This window comes from Akebia trifoliata, chromosome 8 (genome assembly GCF_017979445.1).
Source record: "Akebia trifoliata isolate Shusen 1 chromosome 8, ASM1797944v1, whole genome shotgun sequence".
Taxonomy (NCBI): domain Eukaryota; kingdom Viridiplantae; phylum Streptophyta; class Magnoliopsida; order Ranunculales; family Lardizabalaceae; genus Akebia; species Akebia trifoliata.
The window spans coordinates 44,289,074-44,313,196 of NC_141382.1; the positions used below are offsets into that span (position 1 = coordinate 44,289,074).

General features: G+C 36.0%; 1 protein-coding gene across 1 annotated transcript; it reads right to left on the bottom strand.

Annotated features, from left to right (window-relative positions):
- Positions 1 to 16: 16 nt before the first annotated feature.
- LOC147397048 (transcription factor RF2b-like) lies at positions 17 to 23,588 on the bottom strand. Its single transcript, XM_086452449.1, has 4 exons — positions 22,959 to 23,588; positions 17,469 to 17,601; positions 2,769 to 2,853; positions 17 to 775 (listed from the first exon to the last, which is right to left on the bottom strand). The coding sequence occupies exons 1-4, from the start codon at positions 23,516 to 23,518 to the stop codon at positions 414 to 416; spliced, it is 1,140 nt and encodes a 379-aa protein (XP_086308575.1). The 5' UTR covers positions 23,519 to 23,588; the 3' UTR covers positions 17 to 413.
- Between the last annotated feature and the right edge of the window lie 535 nt (positions 23,589 to 24,123).

A 24,123-nucleotide genomic window follows, 5' to 3' on the forward strand; every position in this document is an offset into this window, starting at 1 on the left:
CCAAGAGATTAGTTCATCCTAATAAAAACAGGTCCATTAAAGAAAAGTTTACACAGTATCAAATGGAGAAGATACATATCTCCCCTTCACCTATTATTGGGAGCTACATTTCAATCCCCACATTGCAGCACACCCAAGGAAAACAAATTCCAAATTGAACAGAAAAAGAACTCATGAATGTCACGGGACTCAACAAAACCAGAAAAAAAAAAAAAAAAAGAGAATCCTAAGAATAAACAATAGGGATTGAGCGATGATTTGGATGCAAGGGATTCAAAATAATTAAAAAATAAAGTACCTGATGAAGAATTAAAACCATAATGGAATGGATTGTATGTCAGTCTATGGACAATGTAACTAATAGGGGGTGGGTGCACCATAAGTAAGTCAGCGGTTCGCAAAGCCAGTTTGTGTTACAATGTGTTGCTGCTTTCGCTGGCAGAGATCGAGGGGCCTTCAGACTTCACGACATGTGATCCTCGGCTGCTACCGATATCAAGCCCCTGAAAGCGACCCAGTTGATCTTGCTGCAGAGCATGAGAATGGGCTGCTGTGAGAATAGACTGATTTGTCATGTTAGACTGAGAAGGATGAAACTGCGGAAATTGGATGTTCTGGTGACGATCAGGCCCTGTTTGTTGCGGAAGTGAGAACATGGATGATGGGTTGAACGGCATATAGTGCATTCCCATGTTAAATGCCTCGCTGGGGCTCACTATTTCTCCGGTGGCCATCTTGAGCCTTTCAACTTCCTGCTTTAGTGCTTCGTTCAGAGCTGGATGTGTTATCAAGCATCGTTAAGAGCACAAACTTAGAGATTTCCCATTATAAATTTAAATAAACCAGAATTCAAGAACAAATATACAGAATATCGACCCCAACTCCAACACCATAAACATGGCCCATAATCTTTTCCAACTTGACTGTTAAAATGGTTTGGTTACCCTTAAAAGAAGCTTAGCCGAAAAATCAGACTACCAGATTATGTTCAAGAGTTTATGTACTAGTGGAGGCTAAAATTTAGATAGCTAGACAATAACATTAATGTTCAAGAAGAAAGATTATATTTCAGGTAGTTTAAACTTTAAATTTCCTTTCTTATTTGTTTGATCTTTGGGGCATGCCCCTTCTGAGATGGCATTCCATGACCTATAACAGATCAGGTTAATACATTCCTGCCCAACATGTGTGGTATGTAAAGAAATGAAACATTGAGTTCTACGCAATTGATCATTTTTATTTCTTTCACCTAAAGTTGAATTTTAACCGGAGATATGCCCAAATTCTCAAATTAGTATCCAATATCTTATATGCATGGCAAGCAATAATGTGTAGATATTTTTTTTTCAGTACAAATAACTGTATTAGGAGTATTCCACTAGTAAAAAATAAGTCAAAACAAATATTTGGACACCAGCATTACACCAGGTGAAGGGCCTCTTTCTCATCCTCTATCTAGTAATAATTGCATAGAAAGAGAGCTTATGCATTTTGGTAGACCTACAAGGTGTCTCATATGGCGTCCTTGAGAAGATTGAAATTGAAGGTGCCAGCTTAGCTAAGTTGGTAAAGAAGTGTGGAGTGTTGATCCCACGACCTAGGTTCAAACCTGGTTGAACCCACCTTCACATTGACCTCTAACCACTATGCTCGCCTAGCAAAAAAATAAAAATAAAGAGAAGCCCAAAATTCCAAGACATCCATATACATACATTAGCATAAAACATTTGAGCTATATTGAAACCAAAAAAGTTCTTTAACTAAGTGTAAGGAAAGAAATGTACGAAAACTACAAGAAAACATTCTACACCATAATAACTTAATAAAAGAAGATTTCTAACACTACCAACTTCATAAATTAGGATGTGAAGTATATAGACTACACCAACCCTTCTCAAGATTTTTTTGTTTATTTAGAAAACCAATAAAAATGAGCAGTGACATCATCTTCAGTGTTAGAATGTATGTCAGGGTGTATCTGCGTCGATACGTATCCGACATGGGAAAATATCATAAGTAAGTGTCCTTATATAAGCCCAGAACAACAAGCAAATAAACCAAAATACTATATAAATCTAAAATATGAAACTAGTAACTTCACACTATAATATAGGAAATATTGGGTAATAATTTTGTTCAAAGAAATTTAAAGCACCAAACCAAGATTTGGAAACAGCAAGAAGAAAAATGATAAAGAATTGATGAGGTTCAACGCATACTATTAAATTTCAACATATCTCAATGAAATAGTACCATTTCCACAAGGCTTGAATCTAAATTTAACATAATTTCTCTTTTTGTATATATTTCAGTGGAAATTACCATTCATTTCACAAAATATTCTGGTGAGCAGTAAATTTTCAACTAAAATAATCAAATTTCTTAATCAGAAAAGCAAAATTTTGGTGGAAATATTTCACTGAATGCAACCAAAAGTTTGAAGCAAAGGTAATTAACATGAAACACAAACATCTTATAAATAAAAAGTTCAAGTATTGCTCATATGTCCCAACTCCCAACAAAGGTATGTCACAATTAGCATGCTTATGTACACTTTTTTAGGAAGACTAATGATAAACTGACTCGAAATTCACTCGCTTGACGTGTATCCCGAAGAAAAAGATCTATGGTTCTGTGCACATGCCACGTCAAGCGAGTGCATTTTGAATCAGTTTATCACGACTCTTTTAGGAAAGCTGCATGAGATGGAGTAATCAATTAATCATAACATAATAGTATTTATGGAATTAGTTGGAAATGAAACTTACCATCGCGCAATTGAGCTTGTTGTTCCATAGATTGTAACCGAAGTTTCAGCTCTGTGTTCTCAGAACTCAGACCCGTAGTATCTCTCTAAAAGAAAAAAACAAGGGATAAGGTCATTGCCTTCCTGTAGCACTTGTAACAACTATGTGAAAGCAATAAAGAAAGTAGCCAGGATTCAAATTATCCAAACTGAAGAATCAAATTCCAATAGACTGTCCTGGTAAATGACCAATGCATTCTTAGAGAGCATGTACTACATAATAAATAACTGGATAAACCATTGCCCTTTTTTTTAAACAAGTATAAGCTTTATTAAGAAAAGAAGAAAGATACAAAGGGTCGGTACGAGGTGACCAACCAAAGAAAGCTAACTACCATACAACAAGTCCCATCTAAATACAATATTCTCGAAGAACAACCCTTTAAATTCCGGGTTTAACTTGCTCCAAAAAAACAGCAACCCAAGAATGGTGACCACAAGCTCTTGAAAGTGCGCCGCTCATCTTTGAAAACTCTCTTATTCCTCTCCAACCATAACCCCCAAATACTTGATAAAGGTAAGAACTTCCACAAGGTTTTCATTCTTCACGAAAATGAGTTAGAATCCCAACATTGAAACAGAGAAGAAACCGAATTAGGAAAAACACAACAAACTCTAAAGAGGTCAAAGAAATGGGCCAAAATGGCGGAAGATAATTTGCAATATAATAAGATGTGATCCACTGATTCACCAGACGAATTGCAAAATACAGAAGTTTGGAGTCACAAAACCCCTATGAATCAAAAGATCAAGGTGGGAAGTTTATTAAGCATTGCTAGCCAAGTGAAAAAACGCACCTTGGAGCTCCAAATGAAACTAGCCGGGAAGTGAGAAAAAGAATTTGGTGTGTTTACCATTCAAAGGTAAAAGAATTGACAAAGAAGATCTTCCTTTTGGTAAGATTCCATTCCCTCTCCTCGTTTCTCATGTGCTTCTAGCGAGCCACATCAAGTTGAGTCGTAAGGCCTATCAGATCCTGAAATTCTCAATCATTGAAAGCCCTTCTGAAACCCTCAAGATTCAAGAATGCAACTGAAGAGAAGTTGTAAAGACGAGGGAATTGATGACAAAGAGCTAAGTCTCCACACTACAAATCCTCCCAAATTTTGATCCTATCTCCCTTCCCTACCGTATACTTCACCCACTTCCTGAACTCAGGCCCAATCTTCATGATACCTCTCCACACACTACACCCGTATGAGGCCGTGACTTCCATGCTCTCTCACCCACTTCTATTTTCCCCATACTTTGCTTTGATAACACATTTTCACAGACTAGAGTTCTCTAGCTCGTACCTCCACAACCACTTTCCTAACAAAGCCTTATTCACGACCTTAAGGCCCCTAATCCCAAGACCTCCATTCTTCTTCAGCTCACAAATCAACTTCCAATTCACTAGGTGTATCTTCTTTTTCCCCATTTCTATCATTCCACAAGAAGTCCCTCAAGAATTTATTCAATTTTTCCTCCCCACTCCTCGGGATAGAAAACAAAGAGAAATGGTAGATCAGGATGCTAGACAACGTGCTCTTGATAAAAGTAAGCTTGTCCCCCTCCATATGCTCAATCACTGAATCCCAAATCGTCTTATTCCTGTATTCCACTCCTATTGCCAAACCCAAAAACATCGACAGAAGGGACTCCTTTTGGCAACCAAAAAGGCCAACCCATCTAGACACACCCTCATCCCCTCCCACCCCGAGCATCTTGCTCTTCCTGAAATTGATTCTTAATCCTGACACCGCCTCAAAACAAAACAACACAATACTCCCCTCAAATACTTCACTTGCCAATCTTCCGCACCCAAAAAACTAAAGTATCATCTGCAAAGGGAAGGAATGACACTAGAATCATCCTCACCTACTGAGAAGCCCGAACTCAGCCCAAGACTGGAAGCTCTCCTAAGGAATCAACCCAACACTTCCACCACCAACACAAACAATAAAGGGGAGAGGGCTAAGGAATCAACCCAACACTTCCACCACCAACACAAACAATAAAGGGGAGAGGGGGTCCCCTTGCCTTAAACCCTGGGAGCTTGTAAAAAACCTGCTGGAGTTTCATTCACCAAAATCGAGAAGGAAGCTGTTAGACACACATTTCATCACCTATTCTATCCATTTTTCCAAAAATCCCATGCAGTGCTTTAAATATCTCAAGAAGGCCCAATTCACATGGTCATACGCTGCACTTGCATATGCTGTAAGAGATTCTGTAATCCAAACTAAATAATTTGATTCGATGTTAAAAAATGACAACATGCCCCCTGCACATGCCTGTGTGTGTCAAGATCAGACAAGTGTCTATTTATGACTGAGTTAGAGGTTATGTCGGCAGATCCAAGAGCCCATTCAGCATCCACATTTAAAAGTTTTCAGTTGTCAAAGACTGTCTAGGAAAGATTGAAAATGATACCTACCATAATATACATTAAAATCTATATTGTTACTCCGTGGGCTGATAAGGAACATAATGGGGATAGTGCCACTGGATTCAAATTTCCAAGGACAGTTCTTATGGGATAATTGCATAGTTTCCTTCTTTGTGTGAACTTTTGTACTTGTTGATTCAGGATTATGATATATAAGCAATCATTTTAGGCTTATTGTGTACTCTTGTCCATTAGCACTCAGTGTTAGCTCTTGATTGTTGTCGCATGTAGATATAGACCTCGGTGTTGAACCACATAATTTTCCTTAATCTTGAAAATCGATTCTTTTTTTTGCTTTGAATCTCATTCATGTCTTTCTATCTAGGTAACATCCTACCCTACTCTATATCAATAAGAAATGTTCATTTACTTGAATCTACCCTTTGGATGGAACAGAACATCTTTTCATACTTGCATATCAGCAGAATTGCTCTCCTATCTGGTCTTTTCTTTTCCTTACCTTTGTTTTTAAGGCGAAATATACCCAAATTTAGTGTTGGGTCATAGATCTATGTATCATCTACCGAGTGCAAAATATACCCAAACTATGTCTATTCTAACAAATCCATAGAACTATGATATTTCGAGGTTTATATTCCTCATAATAGCTTACGCCTTATCCCAACTATTTAGGGTAAACAACATGAATCTTGTTTTTTGATAGGTAAAGGGTTAGTGGTTAGCAAGGTGAAAATTTGAACCTAGGACATGGGAACAACACTCCACATGTCTTACCAACTTAGCTAAGTTGTCACTTCCAAATGAATCCAATCTCATCATTCAACTGTACCTGAAACAATATCTTCTATCGAGCCATTTGTATTCACTATTCAAATCTTTCCTTTCTACTTCAATAAATTTCTCTTTCTTCCTTCATTTTTTTCCTTTTTTTAATTTTTAATTTTTAAATTTTTTGACCGTCCTTTCACCTTTTCAGAATCCACAAGTAGTACCAAAGTTCCATTTGAAATGACATTTTTTGTTTGGATGTCTGCCCTAGACAAAATTTGATTAATGACCATCTTATTCGTCGAAAAAGAATTATAATAGACTTTTCCAAATAGGTGCAATCATCTAGGTTGAATGCTAGTGGTAGGTGTTCACCCCAAATGGGTGCGACCCCATCACGAAGTCTTTAACCATTAGATTGAATCCTATAATCACTCGAGGAATCTTTGCTGGCTAAATTGTGGTTGTTGAGGTTAAAAAAATCATAGTGACTGTTTGAACGATCACATTGGCCTCTATAAAAGTCAAATTCATACCCCTAACATAGATAAAAATAACATAATTTCCATGTTTGAATACCATCTTGTTTGGAAAAAATTACTTAATGGTTGGATCTCTTTCTATTAGAGAAAAAAAGAGAGAGCGATAACAAAGGATCAGGGGTTTGTTGTAACCTAAGGGATAGCCTAGAATTTATGGCATTTACTACTTTTTGAAGTGTGTTGGGTTTTGGGGCCTTCGGAAGGAGAAAAACTCTTGTGCGTTCGACGGGAAGGAGCAAGCATTGCATGATATATTCACACTAGAGTTTGCTCGTGCTGTAGGTACTATCATCTTCTTTGAGATTAAGGTGGTAAAAGAGGAAAGAGAATAAAATTGTAGGCGTATTACTGAAAAAAGGGTAGAAGGGTAAACACAATAAAGTTGAAGGGGTATTATTGATGTTATATTAGTATTTTATATATGTGCCATAAGGACATATGTGTAATTTCATTTATTTTCTAGTTTTATATAACTACCACAGTTCATAATGAGAGAGTCAAGTTCGACTCCTCCCACTTCCTCCATTATTTTCTTCTCTAAATCCTAATCCGATCTTCTATATGGTATCAGAACTTCTCTAGTGATCAGATTTTGGTTCTCTTTCCACTTCTTCCGCATTTTTTTTTCTTCTTTTTTTCTCTTGGTATAAATCGGATTTTTCTAATCTCATTTGTACCTATTATCTTCGTGGTAGTTAAAATCCTCTATTTCGAGGATTTTTTTTTATGGTTAGAAAACATCCTTAACGTGATCATAAATCAAGGGATTTTATTCAATTATTAGTGGTTGATTGTGTTGCGGTGTGGTGGTTAGGTTTCAGATTGTGTTTCTAACCTTCAAGGTACCCTGTAACTTTTTTTTTTTATCGATACCCTGTAATTTCAGATTGTGTTTCTAACCTTCAAGGTACCCTGTTACTTCATTTTGAGAGGTATTGGAGATTTGCGATTTTATCTGGTAAGGGTTTTAGAGCCTTGCGTTTTTATTTGGAGAAGTTTTAGAAACCTACGACTTCACTGTGATAGATTTCTCTCTATTTTTTTGAGATTTTTCACATATCTTGACTATAAGGAATTCATGTTGAAGAGATTTTCTAGTAATAGAAAATTGTTCACGAAAATATCTAAAAAATGTAGAGCAATTTTCATCATGGAGTAGAAGACTATCTTGGGTATATCTATTGATTTGGCTGGAACTCAAATGACTTCTATACACTAAAATGGAAGTAACTACATACAGTGGTCGAAGGCCATGGAGATATTTTTGAAGGCCAAGGGTAAGAGATCTCATCTAACCAAAGCTAGGTTCAATTTTCTTGATGAAAAAGCCATTGAGGTATGGGAATAAAAAGATGCTCAGATTGTTACTTGGTTGTAGAATAGTTTGGAGCCGCAGATCAGTGTTATGTTTTTGGATACTACAAAAGAGATTTGGGACGAGTGAGGCACATGTATTTGAGATCCAACAATATAACCCAATTTATGAGATCACTTAATAGTACTTCTCCTTACAGCAAGATGATAAAACTCTGGATTAGACCTTCGTTTCATTGATGCGTATACGTGAAGAACTGAATCAATATCAACCTATTTCTAGTGATATCATTCAAATGCAGAAGCAAATAGAGGATATGGATGTTATTCGTCTTCTTTCATCCCTCTGATCAAAATATGATGTAGCCAAGTATCAGATTTTAGGAAATCCTGATCTTCCTTCCTTGAGAGATGTTTTCTCTAGGCTAAAGAAAGCCACTCTATCAGATAGTGGCCAACCTACAAGTGATCGCTTTGCTTTAGCTACTATTGAAGATCGTGGCGGTCATGGTTATAGAGGTAGTTGTGGGGGACATGGTAGTGGCCCTGGAGATAGAGGAGATAATAGAGATTCAGGGGGAGGTCGTGGAACCCGAAAGTGTACCCATTGTGGTAAGGATGGGCACACTATTGATTTTTATTGGGATCTTCATGGGAGGCCAGTCATCCCTCAAGCATCATCATTGTTGTGATTGTAACTAACGTGTGTGGGTGTTGTGATGTAAGTGGTATATGTGTGGGTGTTGTGATGTAAGTGGGATACGTGTGGGTGCTGTGATATAATTAAAGTGTGGGTATTATGGTCATTGACCAGCCCCATTATTTAATATACAGAGAGGGCACAGAAAAGATAGAAACCAATTTTCTGCGCCTCCGTGATTGATTATGCATGATAACCTACTCTGATACCATGTTATAATTTTTTGCGCCTCCGTGATTGATTATGCATGATAACCTACTCTGATACCATGTTATAGTGTAAAACAGAGGAGGTTTATTCTTTGATCTAATCTAACTCATCCGTGATTGGTTATGGTGTAAAACAAAGCAGGTTTATTCTTTGATCTGATCTAACTCATCCATATCTACTTTCTCTCTTTCTTTTTTATTCTTTCTCTACATTGGGTGATTTGTTGAGCCCTAGTAATCTAATTGCAAATTAAGGTTCTGGGTTTTTCTTTTTAAACATTCACCACTCGGTGAATATGTAGGTGATTGTTGGTCAATGAAATTAGTTATTTGGCTCAACCATGTTAGAAACAATGAAAAAGGGTGGTGTGCAATTGTTAGTGGGTATGTTTTCTAGTTATTTTGGTGATGCTCTCTTGTGATTTCTAAGAGTTGGAACCGGTATCATATTCTTTTGTGATTCTTTTCTTTATATTGTATGATGGAAAATTAATATGAAATTATGGTAACTTCTGAATTCTTTAATATTCAATGACATGCATTAAGTTGAATGGTAGTAATTCCATTCGTTGGTTGAAATTAGTTGAGGTGCTTCTCACTGCCAAGGGAAAATTGAAGTATTTGAAAGATGCCCAAATTATGATGTGGTTGTGGAACAGCATGGAGTCTACCATTAGTGTTAATTTGATGTTTCTATCATCGACAAAAGAAATCTGTACTCAGGTTACGACTATGTATTCTGGAGAAAATAATATTTCTCGGATTTATCAGTAGGCACAAGAATATTTTCATTACAACGTGATAATGCATTAGAGCAAATACTATTTCCACCTGCGAAATATTCGGAACGAACTTAGTATGTGTCACCCTCTCACCACAGATTTAGAGGTGTTGCGCAAACAGAGAGAAGAGTCAGATGTTGTCAAATTTCTTTCTAGCCTGAAATTTGAGTATGAACCAGTTAAATCTCATATTTTAGCAAGTAAAGAACTCTCATCCCTGACGGAGGTATTTGCTCGACTTCAAAGAGCTACAGTTGGTGGGTCTATTGTTTCTCCAATGATTCTCCAATGAATCAATCTTGGTAGTTTCTGGAGATGGAGGACATGGCAGTAGTTGTGGTAGTGGTCATGGCTTTCGTGGTCAACATAGTGGAGCTCAAGGGGGTAGTCATGATTCAATGGGAGGACATGGTCGTGGTGCTCCACGAAAATGCACACATTGTAGCCTGAATGGTCATCCAGTTGATTTTTGCTATGATTTACATATATAACCAACTAATTGGGCTAATCAGGTTGTTTGTGGTGATAGTGGCGTTGGTAGCTCCTCTACTCCTTCCTAGATAGTTACACCTCCTAATCCTAGTGAGATGATTACTATATCTCGTGAAGAGTACTCTAAGTTGACTCAGCCTCATCTATTTGTGGCTTCCTCATCCAATACAACAATATTAGCCCATTCAGGTATAGCTTGTTTTACATCTTCATCTCCTTGGGTAATTGATTTCGGTGCTTCAAACCATATAATTGGGTCTTCAGATATGTTATCTTCTACTCAGTATTTTACTTCACCATCTCAGTTTGTTACTTTAGCTAATGGTACCACTTCTAAAGCATCTGGTGTAGGTACTATTATCCCATATTCCACCTTAATTGTCTTCAAAGTTATATGTTCCAAAGTTTTCTTTCAGTTTAATGTACATTAGTAAAATAACAGTCTCTCAATTATTCCGTAACATTCTATTTCTCTTCTTGTGTTTTTCAGGATCTAAAAACAAAGAAGACGATTGGTGGGGAGTATGAATCTGGGCTCATCAGCTCTTCATGTTTCACTTGCTCCACATCAATGGCATGTCGACTTGGTCATCCTCACTTCATTTGTTGCAAAAGATGGTTCCTAGTTTGCGTCATATAACAAATTTAGAGTGTGAGTCATGGCAGTTAGCAAAACATCATCGTGTTTCTTATCCATCTAAAGTTCTGTCTCGGGTATGTAGTCCTTTTAGTTTAGTTCATTCAGATGTTTGGGGTCCCAATCGAGTTGTTTCTCGTAATGGTTTTCGTTATTTTGTTACCTTTGTAAATGATTTTTCAAGAATGACATGACTTTATTTAACGAAAGATTGTTCTGAATTATTTTCCATTTTTCAATTATTTCATGTTGAAATACAGACACAATTTGGTGTACCCATTAAGATCTTTAGCAGTGATAATACAAAGAATATAATTCTGATCCTATTCATTCTTATTTGGCCACCCATGGTATTATTCATTAGACTTCATGCTCGTATACACAAGCAAAACGGTGTAGCTGAAAGAAAAAAAATAGCACCTCCTAGAGGTTACTAGATCTTTATTATTTCATATGAGAATTCCAAAACCATATTGGGGTGATTCTGCTCTCACCGCGTGTTATCTAATAAATGGAATGCCTATGTCCAGTCTTGAAGGTCAAACTCCTTACTCCACTCTTTTTCCAAGTCTTCCTTTATTTTCTTTATCTCCACGTACATTTGGTTGTGTATGTTTCACACATCAATCCTCTCCAAGTTTTGACATGCTTGATCCTCAAGCCATTAAGTGTATCTTATGTGAGTGTTGATGTCACCTTTGTTTAATCTGTCCTACTTCAACAATCCTTTGAATTATAATGACCTTTTGTTACCGCTTCCCGTGCTAGTTATCGATTATGCTTCATCTCCTATGGATGAAAGTGAGACAAGTAGTGTTCAGGGTATTGTTCCATATCCTAAAACATATGTTCTTATGAAAACAGAAGTTACTTCTACTCAACATCTTTCTCCTAATACAAGCTCTTCACCATCGTCTTTACCATCTGCAGATCAGGTATCTTTTGCTCTATCTGTTGTTGATCTTCCTATGAAACAACGTAAAGGTGTTCGTTCTTGTACAAAGCATTTTATTTCTAATTTTGTCCCTCTTTCACATTTGTTTTATTCGTATCGTGTTTTTGCTTCCACTATTTCTTTTGTATATGTTCCTCTATACTCAAGAGGCACTATCTCATTCTGATTGGAAACAAGCAATGATAATTGAAATGGAGGCCCTTCATATTAATGGTACTTGGGAGTTAGTTTCATTGTTACAAGGTAAGCACGTTGTGGGTTGTCATTGAGTTTATGTTGTGAAATATTTGCCTGATGAGTCTATTGGGAGATTAAAGGCTCCCCTTGTTGCCAAAGGCTATTCTCAGACATAAGGTGTTGATTATTTAGAAACCTTTTCTCCTATAGCTAAGATTACTTCTATCTGAAATGCTTCTTGCAAGGTGCTTTGGAAAAAGAGGTCTATATGGAGCAACCACGAGGGTTCATTGCTCAAGGGGAGTCGAGTCTGGTGTGCAAGCTTAAAAAGGCTATTTATGGTCTAACACAGTCTCTGCACGTGTGGTTTGGCAGGTATAGTGAAATAGTGAACGGTTTGGGTAGAAGCAACGTCGAACAAATCACTCAGTATCTGTGCATGGGTTCTATGGCCACTATCATCTTGGTGGTTTATGTGGATAATATAGTGACAACAAGAGATGATATTCGTGGAATTGATGATTTGAAAATATTCCTACAACACCAATTTTATACTAAGGATCTAGTAAAACTGTGTTGTTTCTTGGAGATTGAAGTTGCCCGATTTAGTAGAGGAATTAGCTTGCCTCAACGTAAGTATTGATTTACTAGATGAGACAAATATGTTGGGATGTAAACCAATAAATACTCATATGGATCCTAATTTCAAATTAGTGGTTGATGAAGAGAATTATTTGATGATCCAAGTAAATACAAAAGGTTAGTTGGTAAACTTAACTACTTAACCATTACCAGTCCTGATATCTCAATTGCAGTTAGTGTGGTAAGTCAATTTATGCAGACACTGAGGTTACATATTGGGAAGCTATTATTCGGGTATTGCGCCTACTTAAAAAGATCATCAGGTCGTGGGTTATTGTATAGAACTAGATGTAACTTGAACTTAGAAAGTTATAGTGATGCTGATTGGGCAGGTTCACTATCTGATAAAAGATCTACATTCAGGTACTACACGTTCTTGGGTGGAAACTTGGTGTCTTGGAAAAACAAGAAACAAAATGTAGTAGCAAGGTCAGGTGCAGAAGCAGAATATAGGCCAATGGCTCTTATTGAGTGCGAGTTAACGTGGTTAAAGAGTTTCCTTGGTGAATTAGGTGTAAAAGTGACAATTCTTATAAAGCTACATTGTGATAACCAAGCTGCAGTACATATTACTTCGAACCCTGTGTTCCATTAGAGAACAAAACATATTGAAATCGATTGTCATTTCATTAAGGATAAAGTGCTAAATAGTGAAATTTGTACACCGTATGTAAGGTCTAAAAACCAATTGGCAAATGTATTCACGAAAGCACTTAGTTGTGGTCGTATGATTTTTATTTGTTCCAAACTAAAGCTAGTTTATAATTATGCTCTAGCTTGAGGGGGAGTGTCGTGATTGTAATTAACATGTGTGGGTATTGTGATGTAACTTGGATACATGTGGGTGTTGCGTTGTCATTAAAGTGCGGGTCTTATGGTCATTTGACCAATCCCACTTATTTAATATAAAGAGAGGGCGCAAAAAAGATACAAACCAATTTTCTGCCCCTTTGTGATTGATTCTACTCAATCCTCCTCTGTAATTGATTTGAACCCAATTTGGTACTTTTTATGCATTTTACGTTCTGATAATGCAAAAGAATTTTTTCTTGGTTGTTATACTACATATTGACAATCTCACAATATCATCAATCATCTTGTGTTCATACCCTTCAACAAAATGAAGTAGCTAAATGCAAAAACCGCCACCTTCTTGAGGTTGCACGTGTCTTAATATTTCAAATGAAAGTTCCCAAATATTATTAGAGTGAAGCTGTGCTTGCTAGTCATCTCATCAACCGTATGCCTACTGTTGTCCTTGATGGTACTTCTCCACATCAAATCTTATTTCCTTATCATCTTATTTTCCATCTTCCTCCTCATGTTTTTGAGTGTGTCTGTTTTATTCTTCATTTGGGTCCTGGTCGTGACAAGTTAGATCCCAAGAGTTTGAAATGTGTGTTTCTTGGGTACGCTCATACCCAAAAGAGTTACCGGTGTTAAAGTCCTACATTACGCAAACACTTTGTTGTGTTGATGTTACATTTTTCGAGTCTACACTATACTTCTCTACCGGATCATTTGTTGATGCTACATCATACAATATTCATTTACCTGTTTCTGTTCCTCTTTCTGAGCTCAGTCCTACTCCACAACTTCAAGTTTATCACAGGGTGACCACTACCGCACCGCCAACACCAACTTCTGTGCCGTCTAAAGATCCACCTCCACCTCCTGTTCCAGTATCTCCTTCCATTCAAGTAATGGATGTTGTTTCATCTTCTAGTGAATTACCTATCGTTATTCGCAAAGGTACCCATTCTTGTGTTACTAGGCATCCTATCTCTAATTTTGTTTCTCATGCTTCGTTGTCTTATTCAATGTCTTCTTTTATTTCTTACACAGTGATTTACATGAGGAAGTATATATAGAACAACCACCTGGGTTCGTTGCTCAAAGGGAGACTGAGAAAGTGTGTAAGCTTTGGAAAACACTCTATAGTTTGAAGCAATCTCCATGGAGATGGTTTGGTAAGTTTAGTGATGTAATTCTTACATTTTGGATGATGCAGTATTAGACAAATCATTCAGTTTTCCATCAGAAAATGGAAAATGGGTATGTGTTGCTGATAGTCTATGTTGATGACATTGTTTTGACTGGTAGTGATCTGATGGGATATAAAGGTTGAAGTATTATCTTCAACAACAATTTCATACCAAGGACTTGAGAAAATTGAGGTATTTTCTTAGTATTGAGGTGGCTCGTTCAAGTTGTGGTATTAGTCTCTCTTAGAGGAAGTACGTGTTCGATTTGTTAAAAGAGACAAGATTACTTCGATCCAAACTAGTGAGTACTCCCATGGACCAAAAGTTGAAACTTACAGTTGAACAGGGAGATGTGTTTGATAATTCCAACAGATACAAGAGCTTAGTTGGAAAGTTGAATTACCTCACCATCACAAGACCAGACATCTCACATGCTATTAACATTGTGAGTTAGTTTATGGAAGTACCTAGAATGCCCCACTGGGTAACTATTCAACGTGTTATGAGGTACCTAAAGGGATTTCCAGGACGTGGTTTGTTGTACAAGCCTATGGTCACACTCGGATTGAGGGATATACATATGCAGATTGGGTTGGTTCTCCCTCAGACAGGAGGTCTACCAAAGGTTATTGTACCTTCATAGGAGGTAATCTTGTATCTTGAAAAAGAAAGAAGCAAACAGTGGTGGTCAGATCAAATACATAAGTTGAATATAGTCATGTCTCATACTTCTTGTGAATTTATTTTGTTGAGACATTTTCTCTAGGAGACTAGTTTCACAGTAGATATACCTATGAGTCTTTTATGTGATAACCAAGCAGCCATGCATATAGCTTCCAATCCAGTGTTTCACGAGTAGACGAAGCATATCAAGGTGGACTGTCATTTTATTTTTCTAAGTGGTAAAATTACCACAACATATGTCAAGTCTGAAGATCAACTTGTTGATCTATTTACTAAGTCATAAGATAGTGATAAGGTTACTTTTCTATGTAACAAGCTGAGATTATATGATATATATTCTCTAGCTTGAGGGGGAGTGTTACATATACCGGTATTTTATATATGTGCCATTAGGGCATATGTGTAATTTCATTCGTTATCTAATTTTATAAATATACCATGGTTCATAGCGAGAGAATCAAGTTTGACTCCTCCCACTTACTCCATTATCTTCTTCTCTAAACCCTAAACTGATCGTCTACAACTAAAAGGGGCAAGAAGAGTTAAGAGAATAAAGTTGGAGGGGTATCATTGGAAAGAGGTAGAAGAGAAAATGAAACAAAGTTGAAGGGATACTCTTAGATGGGGAGAGAGAAACGGGAATAAAGTTGAAATTGTTCTTTGAGATACATGTGAGATTGAATTTGAACTACTCTTTATGGGGATAAACACTGGGGAAGACAATCATTGTGCTTTATTATATAGATTATGAGTTTTCTATTTTTCGTGCAAGCTATTTGCAAAGTTCAAAAGTTTTTTCATTCAAGATTTTCCATTTCGGAGGGATTTAGTATGTTCGCATAAGGGCTAACTTTTTGTAGTGTTGTTGCAATGGTCACCTCGATCATCATTTTTTTCTCTTTTCTTATATTAACAAAATGCCTATTATACTCTTCCAAAAAAAAAAAAACAGAATTTCTTTTCCGCCCCCCCCCCCCATTTGCAATTGTGGTCCTTACTGGAATGTGGCAAATAATGTTTAAAAAGAATGGCGATATCAAGTGCCTCGAAGATCAGTCCTCTTCTTCTATTCTCTCATATTTCACCTTGTTTGGTTCTCTAAAACATCAAATTTTGAATAATTCAATCGCTAGAGGTGGAATGATCGAGGATTGAATAATATCAACTTGTACAAATTTAGTAACACGGTTCATGCTACTTTTCATTCTTACTTCATACATATCTTTAAAGAATCAAAATGTCTTTAGACTAGAAGTTCCATTATCCAAACACATTTCAAATCAATTAGAGATCTCATGACTTTGAAAATGACCTCTAATAATAGAAGATAACTAACACTAGTTTCTACAGAGATAAGGGGGAGTGGGAAACAATGATAAAAGCCAAATGGTTAATAACCCTAAATATTTACTGATGACATTGTCAAGGGAACGTAGTAGGAAACATAAAAAATGGAAAACAGGAATGGGGATAGATTACAATGCAAATTCTATTGAAAAAAAGTTTTCCAAGCATTCTCATGCTTATCCCAACGTTGGAAAAACAGACATACATTTGAGAAAAGCGTCTTCCAGGGATACCAATTGTTATGGGAATGTTTTTTTTTTTTTTTTGATCAATAATGGGAATGTTTTTGTCAACAATTATAAATGTATAACTAACATCTTCTAATTTAATTAAACCCAATTTAGGAAACTACAGAAACCAAGAACTAAATGATTATAAACCTTCTACCTTTGGGACACTAAAATGTTTTGAACATCAACCTCCATAAGTGCCTTACAGGTCCATTCTGGAATTGACAATTAAATGTATTAATGACAGCTGACAGTTCTTTGGATACAAAGCCTGCATCCCACGGCCTTCTTTCAAATTTATAGACCCTCGCGTAAACCCAGTTCTTCGATCATAGGTTACATCAAACATGGGCAATAGAAGCTCAACCTCAATCATTAGGCTACTTAATTCATTGACATTATGAGAGGGTCCTTTTTTTATGGTCGCCTGTAAGGCAGCTTGCCAAGTGTACTGACATAAATGTTGCAATTCTGTAGAGTACAAACTAGCCAATGAAGTAAACTTTTTTTATATAAGTTAAAATTTTATTAGAAAATACAGGACGAGAAGTCCCATAGTACGATAAAAAACAGAAGAGTACAAATCAAAGATAAAAACTGTAAAGAAAAAGCCGCTGCTCTCGTAAATTACAAACAAGATCCCACATATTATATGTAGAAAAATAAAAAGATGTTTAATTTACCACATATTACTTAGTATCGACCCAACAGTTTTTTGCTGTAACGCAGATGAGATCTAAGCAGATTGCAGGATACAAATACAAAAGAACTCGCAAATGTTTGATTAGAATTCCACCAAGACAAACCTGAAATAATGTGAGTTGTGCAGAAAGGGTCGTTGCTTCAGTTTGAAGGGTCTGAACTTTGCGCTCAAGCTCCAATATATAGCGAGCTTTCCGCTCTTTTGAGCGAGCAGCAGATTGCCGATTCGCCAGAATCCTGCATAAAATAACAAGAATATTTTTCCCTGATAAGTAGAATGACAAGGATTAAAATTTAGACAAACATAAAAAATAAAATCCAATTTCAGAACATACCTAGAAACATCAATTTTTTTTTTTATTTTTAGAAGCCATCAAATTTCATTCCATGGGATTGTCTTAAAGTGCAAACATTATCTTCTGGACATGTGAAAGTTAGCAAGCAAGCTTAAGTTATATGGTCATTGCAATCATCATTTACTATGCCTTATTATATTTCAGCACTCAATTCTATCTAGATCTAAATCACCTTTTAAGGCGTGTGCCTTTAGGAAATGAATTCAAAGCATTAATTCATAACCACGGTTGTGAATCCAAATCATCATCATCATCTACTTATTAACCTAACCCAACTATTGGGGTTCGAAGATCCCAAATCAAGAAAAAGTAATATGATTTTAGAAGAGATAGTTATTCAATACTTAACAAAATAACTGCAACAAAGAGATAATATTGTAAGCTTCAGTGATCCGCAATATACAAAAAAAATTATCCACTATAATAAAACAGATTATTTGTGCCAGAAAGAGCATCCTCACAAATGGGAAGAAACAAATAATCCTTGCACAACCAATTTTCATAGAAGTTGGTCATAAACTCCTAATGGCATAAACAAGAGCACACTGGTTCTCAGATTCAGTAGGAATCACATTGATTCTTAGTTTCTTACAACTTGTTTCTTCAATCACCATTGAAGAAATTACACAGAAATCATAAGGACCAAATCTAGAGCAAGCTTTAATATACCTGACTGCATGATCAGAGGTTTGGAGATAGTCAAAAGCCCCATCAAATTAACATAAAAGTAAAGATAACATCCAAAAAGAATAAAGTCCAGAAAATAGCATATAACTTGCAAAGTTGTCAAATAGTAAATACCATGTTGTGCGACCAACATAGGTTGTGCACTCATGTGATCCGCACAATTGCATATGTGGTCACACAACATAAAAATGTTTAACAGGTATTTAAGAATAAGAATGCATAACCTCATAAATTTGAAGAAGAAACAAGTTTTTTAATTAATTTACTCGATTACATAATGTACATGTGATGGCATAAGCAAACACGAGCTTTTGTAGGGGACGACACAATAGTCTACCAGCTACTTCATTGCAAAATCCCATTATGGAATATGTGATGAAGCAATGAAGTGGCCACAAATGGCATATGTGATCTCATATGCACATATGCGATAGCATATGACTTTCCGATAGCTCACAAACTTATGTTTTGATAATTGAGTAGACTAGCAACCAATATAGTAAAAATTCCACCAAGGAAACTGTTTCAGCTAAATGGGAACTTTAGCACCTAAAACAATGGTTGGCAATGCGATCATTGAAAAACTCTTATGATTTTCCCGCTTTTTCAAATTTATAAACTTTTTAACTTGTAGGTAGTTCCAAACCTACGACTATTAAGGAGAAAAAGTGCAGCGTTGAAGCCAATCCCATGGGCTTCGGCCAAACAAGGAAAATATGAAATGATGAATATATATATATATAACACAACTGTAGGGCCTACTTTACTACAGTTTTGTGGGGATAAACGTCCCTTCGATTCTACTATCTTTCCTTTTTTTAACCCATTTTTCAATAATACCCTTTTAACTTTACTATCTTTCCTCTTTTACCACCTCAAAGACTTTTAATAATACCCCTCCAATTTTATTGTCTTTTCGCTTTTACCCCTTTAACCCCCAAGAAGATGCACATGCCTATGGTATGGGGGAACACAGGCATCCTAGAGTATATAGATACAACTAGTAGGTTTCTATCCCAAATATTCACCAAAACATCCTATTTCAGATATCCACCAAAATGCAGAAGTACATATCTAAATTACCCAGCCAATCTGGTATTGAATAATTATCATCCAACCTATAACATTATTTTGGATTTCGCCAAAATTATTGTTCTTTCTACTTAGTGGCTGTCACCATATCATCAATCAATGTTCAATGTTTGGGAATAAGTCAGCAAAGGGAAAATTCAAAGAAGAAAAAAATCAAGAAAAATGTGGAAAAATAAAGCTAAGATTAGGGTTGAGTGATCGATCCTACAAAGTGGTGTCTTATATTATATCATTAAATCTAATATTAAACTACAATAATAAATAACCAATGCTCATATAAATATCATTCATAAATCCACGAAAACTACAATTCCACAACACATTCAATGTTTCTATTGTTCTAAATGTAAAATGATTACAATCGTGAATCCAAGTTAAGATTTATCAACCATGATAAAAAATCATTAAATTCAAGATTATCCTCATTCTCTGACGCTTCAACGATAAAATGGTCACCATCATCTTCATCAATGTCATCTCCTCTAACTAATGCATTATCTAGGACTGAATATGGCAAGGCTGGAATTTTTATCAAGGTTGCATTATTCCAGATTACTAAAATAATACTGCAATACCCCGCTTTCATTTTTCTGATTTACTTGGAAACTTGTAAAAATGGATACCTTTTGAAAAAGTCATGATTAACTTGTGATTTTAAATCACAATTTGATCACGAATTTTTCAATACATTGTTGAATTTGGTAAGTATAGTTGTCGCCTGAGCTTCCTAAAAAATTATACTTTTTTTTACGAGTAGAGATTTTAATATTAAAGAAAAGGAGATAGGAGATAACGATCTGCCTACATCCAAGATAGACGTGTTAGCCTACCTATGAAATGCATATCGATTCCATCGAAATTGAAAATCTTCCAAAAAATTCACTCCTTAAATTCTATAAAAATCACATCAAGCATGGTTTCAAAACTCAGAATTGACATCTCGTCTCGCTCATGGATGAGAACAAGTTGTCTCGAACGAGATAAACCATTTAACACAATTTACAATTATTTATTCATATATTATTTTTTATATAATTAAAGGTAGATAAGAAACTGTTTAGTCATAAGATCGTATTTTATTTAGATAATAAATATTTAATGTTTTAAAAAATTAATTATTTTAATTAAAATATACAAAATCCCGACTGGCTTGACCGAGTGTTATTGACTCGGACAAGATTTCCAAAATACCATCTGAGTCATCTCGTTTATCTTGTGTAATGGTGTGAAGCCTAAGACGTCGTGAAAATCCATCTCGTTGGTGAGCAATATTGAGATGGTCTCAAACGAGATTTGAAACCATGACACCAAGATAATAAGTATCCCACAATGCTAATTATAACTTTCTAAATCATATACTCATCTCCTTCAAATAACCTACTATTCCTTTCTTTCCATATTCTCAAACAGATTGCAAAGGGAGTATTAACCAAAAAATTCTTTCTTTTTAACGCATTTCATTGATTTTTCTTCGATGTGATTGTGGAAACTTTTATGGGCTTCCACTCCTTGAGATTGATGACGAAGGATGATGAAGAACTTGAGAGGCCATTGTCAACTTCTACCTTCTTCCCTTGAATCCAACTATGAAGGGCTCACTGTGTTTGTTGAAGAAGCAACAAAGGAGTGAAGAGAAGAGAAGGTGGGGACACCGGTGTGGTGCCTGTCAAAATGACTCTGATGGTAAAGTTAGTTACAAAGGATGAAAAAAGTAAGAGGGTAGAAAAGAAGGTGAAACAATGATTGTACATGATGAAGGGGTTTTTTTTTTATCGATGAAGGGTTTTGTACAGGATGAAGGGTTGAAAATCAAGAGGTTATCATTTGTTTTTTTTTTGTTTTTCTGAACCTCTTCTTCATTTTTGAGATGAGTTTTTATAGAGCGTCCTAGGGATAGGTGGTACCTCCAAACCGTAGTAACGAAAAACGACTTTTTTTTATAATTAAAAAAAAAAAAAAAGACACATTTAAAACACATCTTGTGCCTCTGATGATTAAAATGATAAAAAAATAATAAAAATTCTCGATGTTTTGAAAAAATCACATTTTCTTCGTTTTAAACGTGTTTTCACTTTTTTTCCAAAAAAAATTGAACACTTTCTTTTTTTAATGTGGGGTTTGATACCTAATAGAATTTAGTGATTCATAAATATAGAAATATTGGATTTAATGATAATATATTGATGTTATGTTTTTCATTTTTTTCAATAGTATATTACTTTAAACAAGAGATATGTTGATGAGTAAACTTTTATTGTTTTGACAAGCATGAGAAAACTTTTGTTCTTTTTTTTTTTTTTGCATCATAACATGACTAATTATGTTTTAGAACATGTTATATTGGAAACATAGAATAAATTAAAATAAATGTCTTATGCATTATTAGGTATATATATATTTTATATTTTATATTTCATCATTTTTTTCTTGTTTCTTTCCCCTTTTTTACGCTTTTTTCCAAAGTTTTGCCTTGCAGTTTTAAACATGTACTCCGACTTAGTGACTATACTCCTAAATGATCCAAGTAAGTTGTCCATGGTTTTCTCATTTGGACAATCAGAGGCTGATGATTAAACCTCCTGCCCCTTGGGAGGTGTTCCCATGCCTCATTAATGCGGTAATTGAGTGTCATTAGCATTGTCTCGGAGCATTTAATACAGGGTTAGTGAGATTTCACTGTTTAACGGTAGGTCTGACAGGGAATGTCTTTTCCTTTGTCCTTTTTGATAGGCAAGGGTGGTAAATGTAAAGATTTGGCAGGGGAGAGCTCAGATCCTCGTTAATTCTTTGGCTTATTATGTCTACCTAAGTTATACTGAGTTTAATGATGACCGAGGATTTATTAAGGAGCTTTGCGTTGCTGATTTTAACCAAGCTCATAGGGATAACCGATCTCACAGACAACTTTCAAACTGACTGGACTGGCTCAGGCTCAGCTTCCCTTTGTTCCGGGCATTTTGGGTTGGTCTATTTATCTTGTACCAAGACAGGACTTTGCAACCCCCCAACTCGATCGAGACCATTGTTAGATCTCCCTAACATAGCAGATGTAACTAATATACTTAGGCTCGGTCCCCATACCAGAACGTGCAGTTTTGGGGACACATGTCATGATCCTAAGGTGAGACACAATGATTATTTGACAGAGTTTGAAAGACACCAAGATACATGCAAAAGAAAAAGGAAGTGAGCTCAAATATCTCTCACGAACAAACAATGAAAAAAGACATGATTACCCTACTCACCACTAATCTCGCATAAGCAACAAAGAAGCGGCCTTTATGAATATATATATATATATATATATTTGAGGATCATTAGATGCCCAAACCTTCAAGTTTTTTTTTTTTTTTAAAACGAAAAACAACATCATGATTCTACTTGTTATAGGTAAATTCAAGAACAATTACCGATTCAACAGAAATTTGGAAAAATAAATTAAAAAATGAGAGATAAAACCTCTTGGCTCGCTTGGGATCCAATGTCCACAACTCTGCAAGCTTATCTGGCGCCATTGCCTTCTTCGCATCCATCACATCAGCAAGAAAACTCTCCTCTCGCAACATCGAAGAAGATCCATCAACCGAATTGCTGTGCCGATGCCGAGACCTCACCATTTTCTCTCCCGAACCGTTCTCGATTGGTCCATCACCTTCCCCACCATTCTGATCGACACCATTATTACCTCCATTTTCGATCCGAGGACCTACGATCCTATTATCTCCGGTTTGACCATCCTCAATTTTCGATCCGATCTTCTCAATGTCCATGTAAGTGCAGAAGAGATCGTCCTCGGAACCGATCTCTTCAAAACTCGTTGTTGATGAATCAAAAGGATCGCCAACAAGATCAAGGTCTTCGGGAAACCTGTAATTCACCTCAGAGTGAGCCCGTCTATGGTGAGAGCTTCCAAACGAGCTGCTAGGGTTTCCACGCATCGAAGTCATCGTTGTCTTTTGGACATTTTGAGAGTTTGATTTAGGGTTCGGGTTAGGGTTTGCAGGATCTTTCGTTTCCATGGATTCGTCCGCCTCAACCTCTCTGCGTTCTCTCTCTTTCTTCTCGGGGCGAAGAAATTACGACTTTACGAGAAAATTTAAGACATTGAAGGATACAATTCTAACATGGCCCCCACAGACTACTCTCTGACCAATATCTAAAAGCCACGTGGCACACTGTTTGTATCTAACTCTTGCCCTTGATTGGGTGTGAATATTGTGGACGCTATTTACAACCATCCACCTCGAGATCAGAGTTAAGCTATTGATGAACCCTCACCCTGAGTTGGATGGAAAAAAGCTTTCAAGCAAGCCATCCCGCATTCCCGCGTCAAATTTTCGAAGGACCCTCTCCTTTGATTACACGTGGCATTTTTCAGAGGTATTTTAAAAAATTTTAAAATTGAAGGGTGTAAAATTAATACAAAATGCCATGTATCTTCTAACGAGTAGGATTCCTTGAAAATTTTGAAATGTACTAATATATTTCCACTAAAGCTGATGATGATCACATCACATCCTAACATTTTAGATTACGAGACCTTTTTGACTTTTTCAATTACACAATAAATTGATAAAGAATTCTTAAGAGTTTTTTTTTTGGTTAAAATGACGAATCTTTTAGT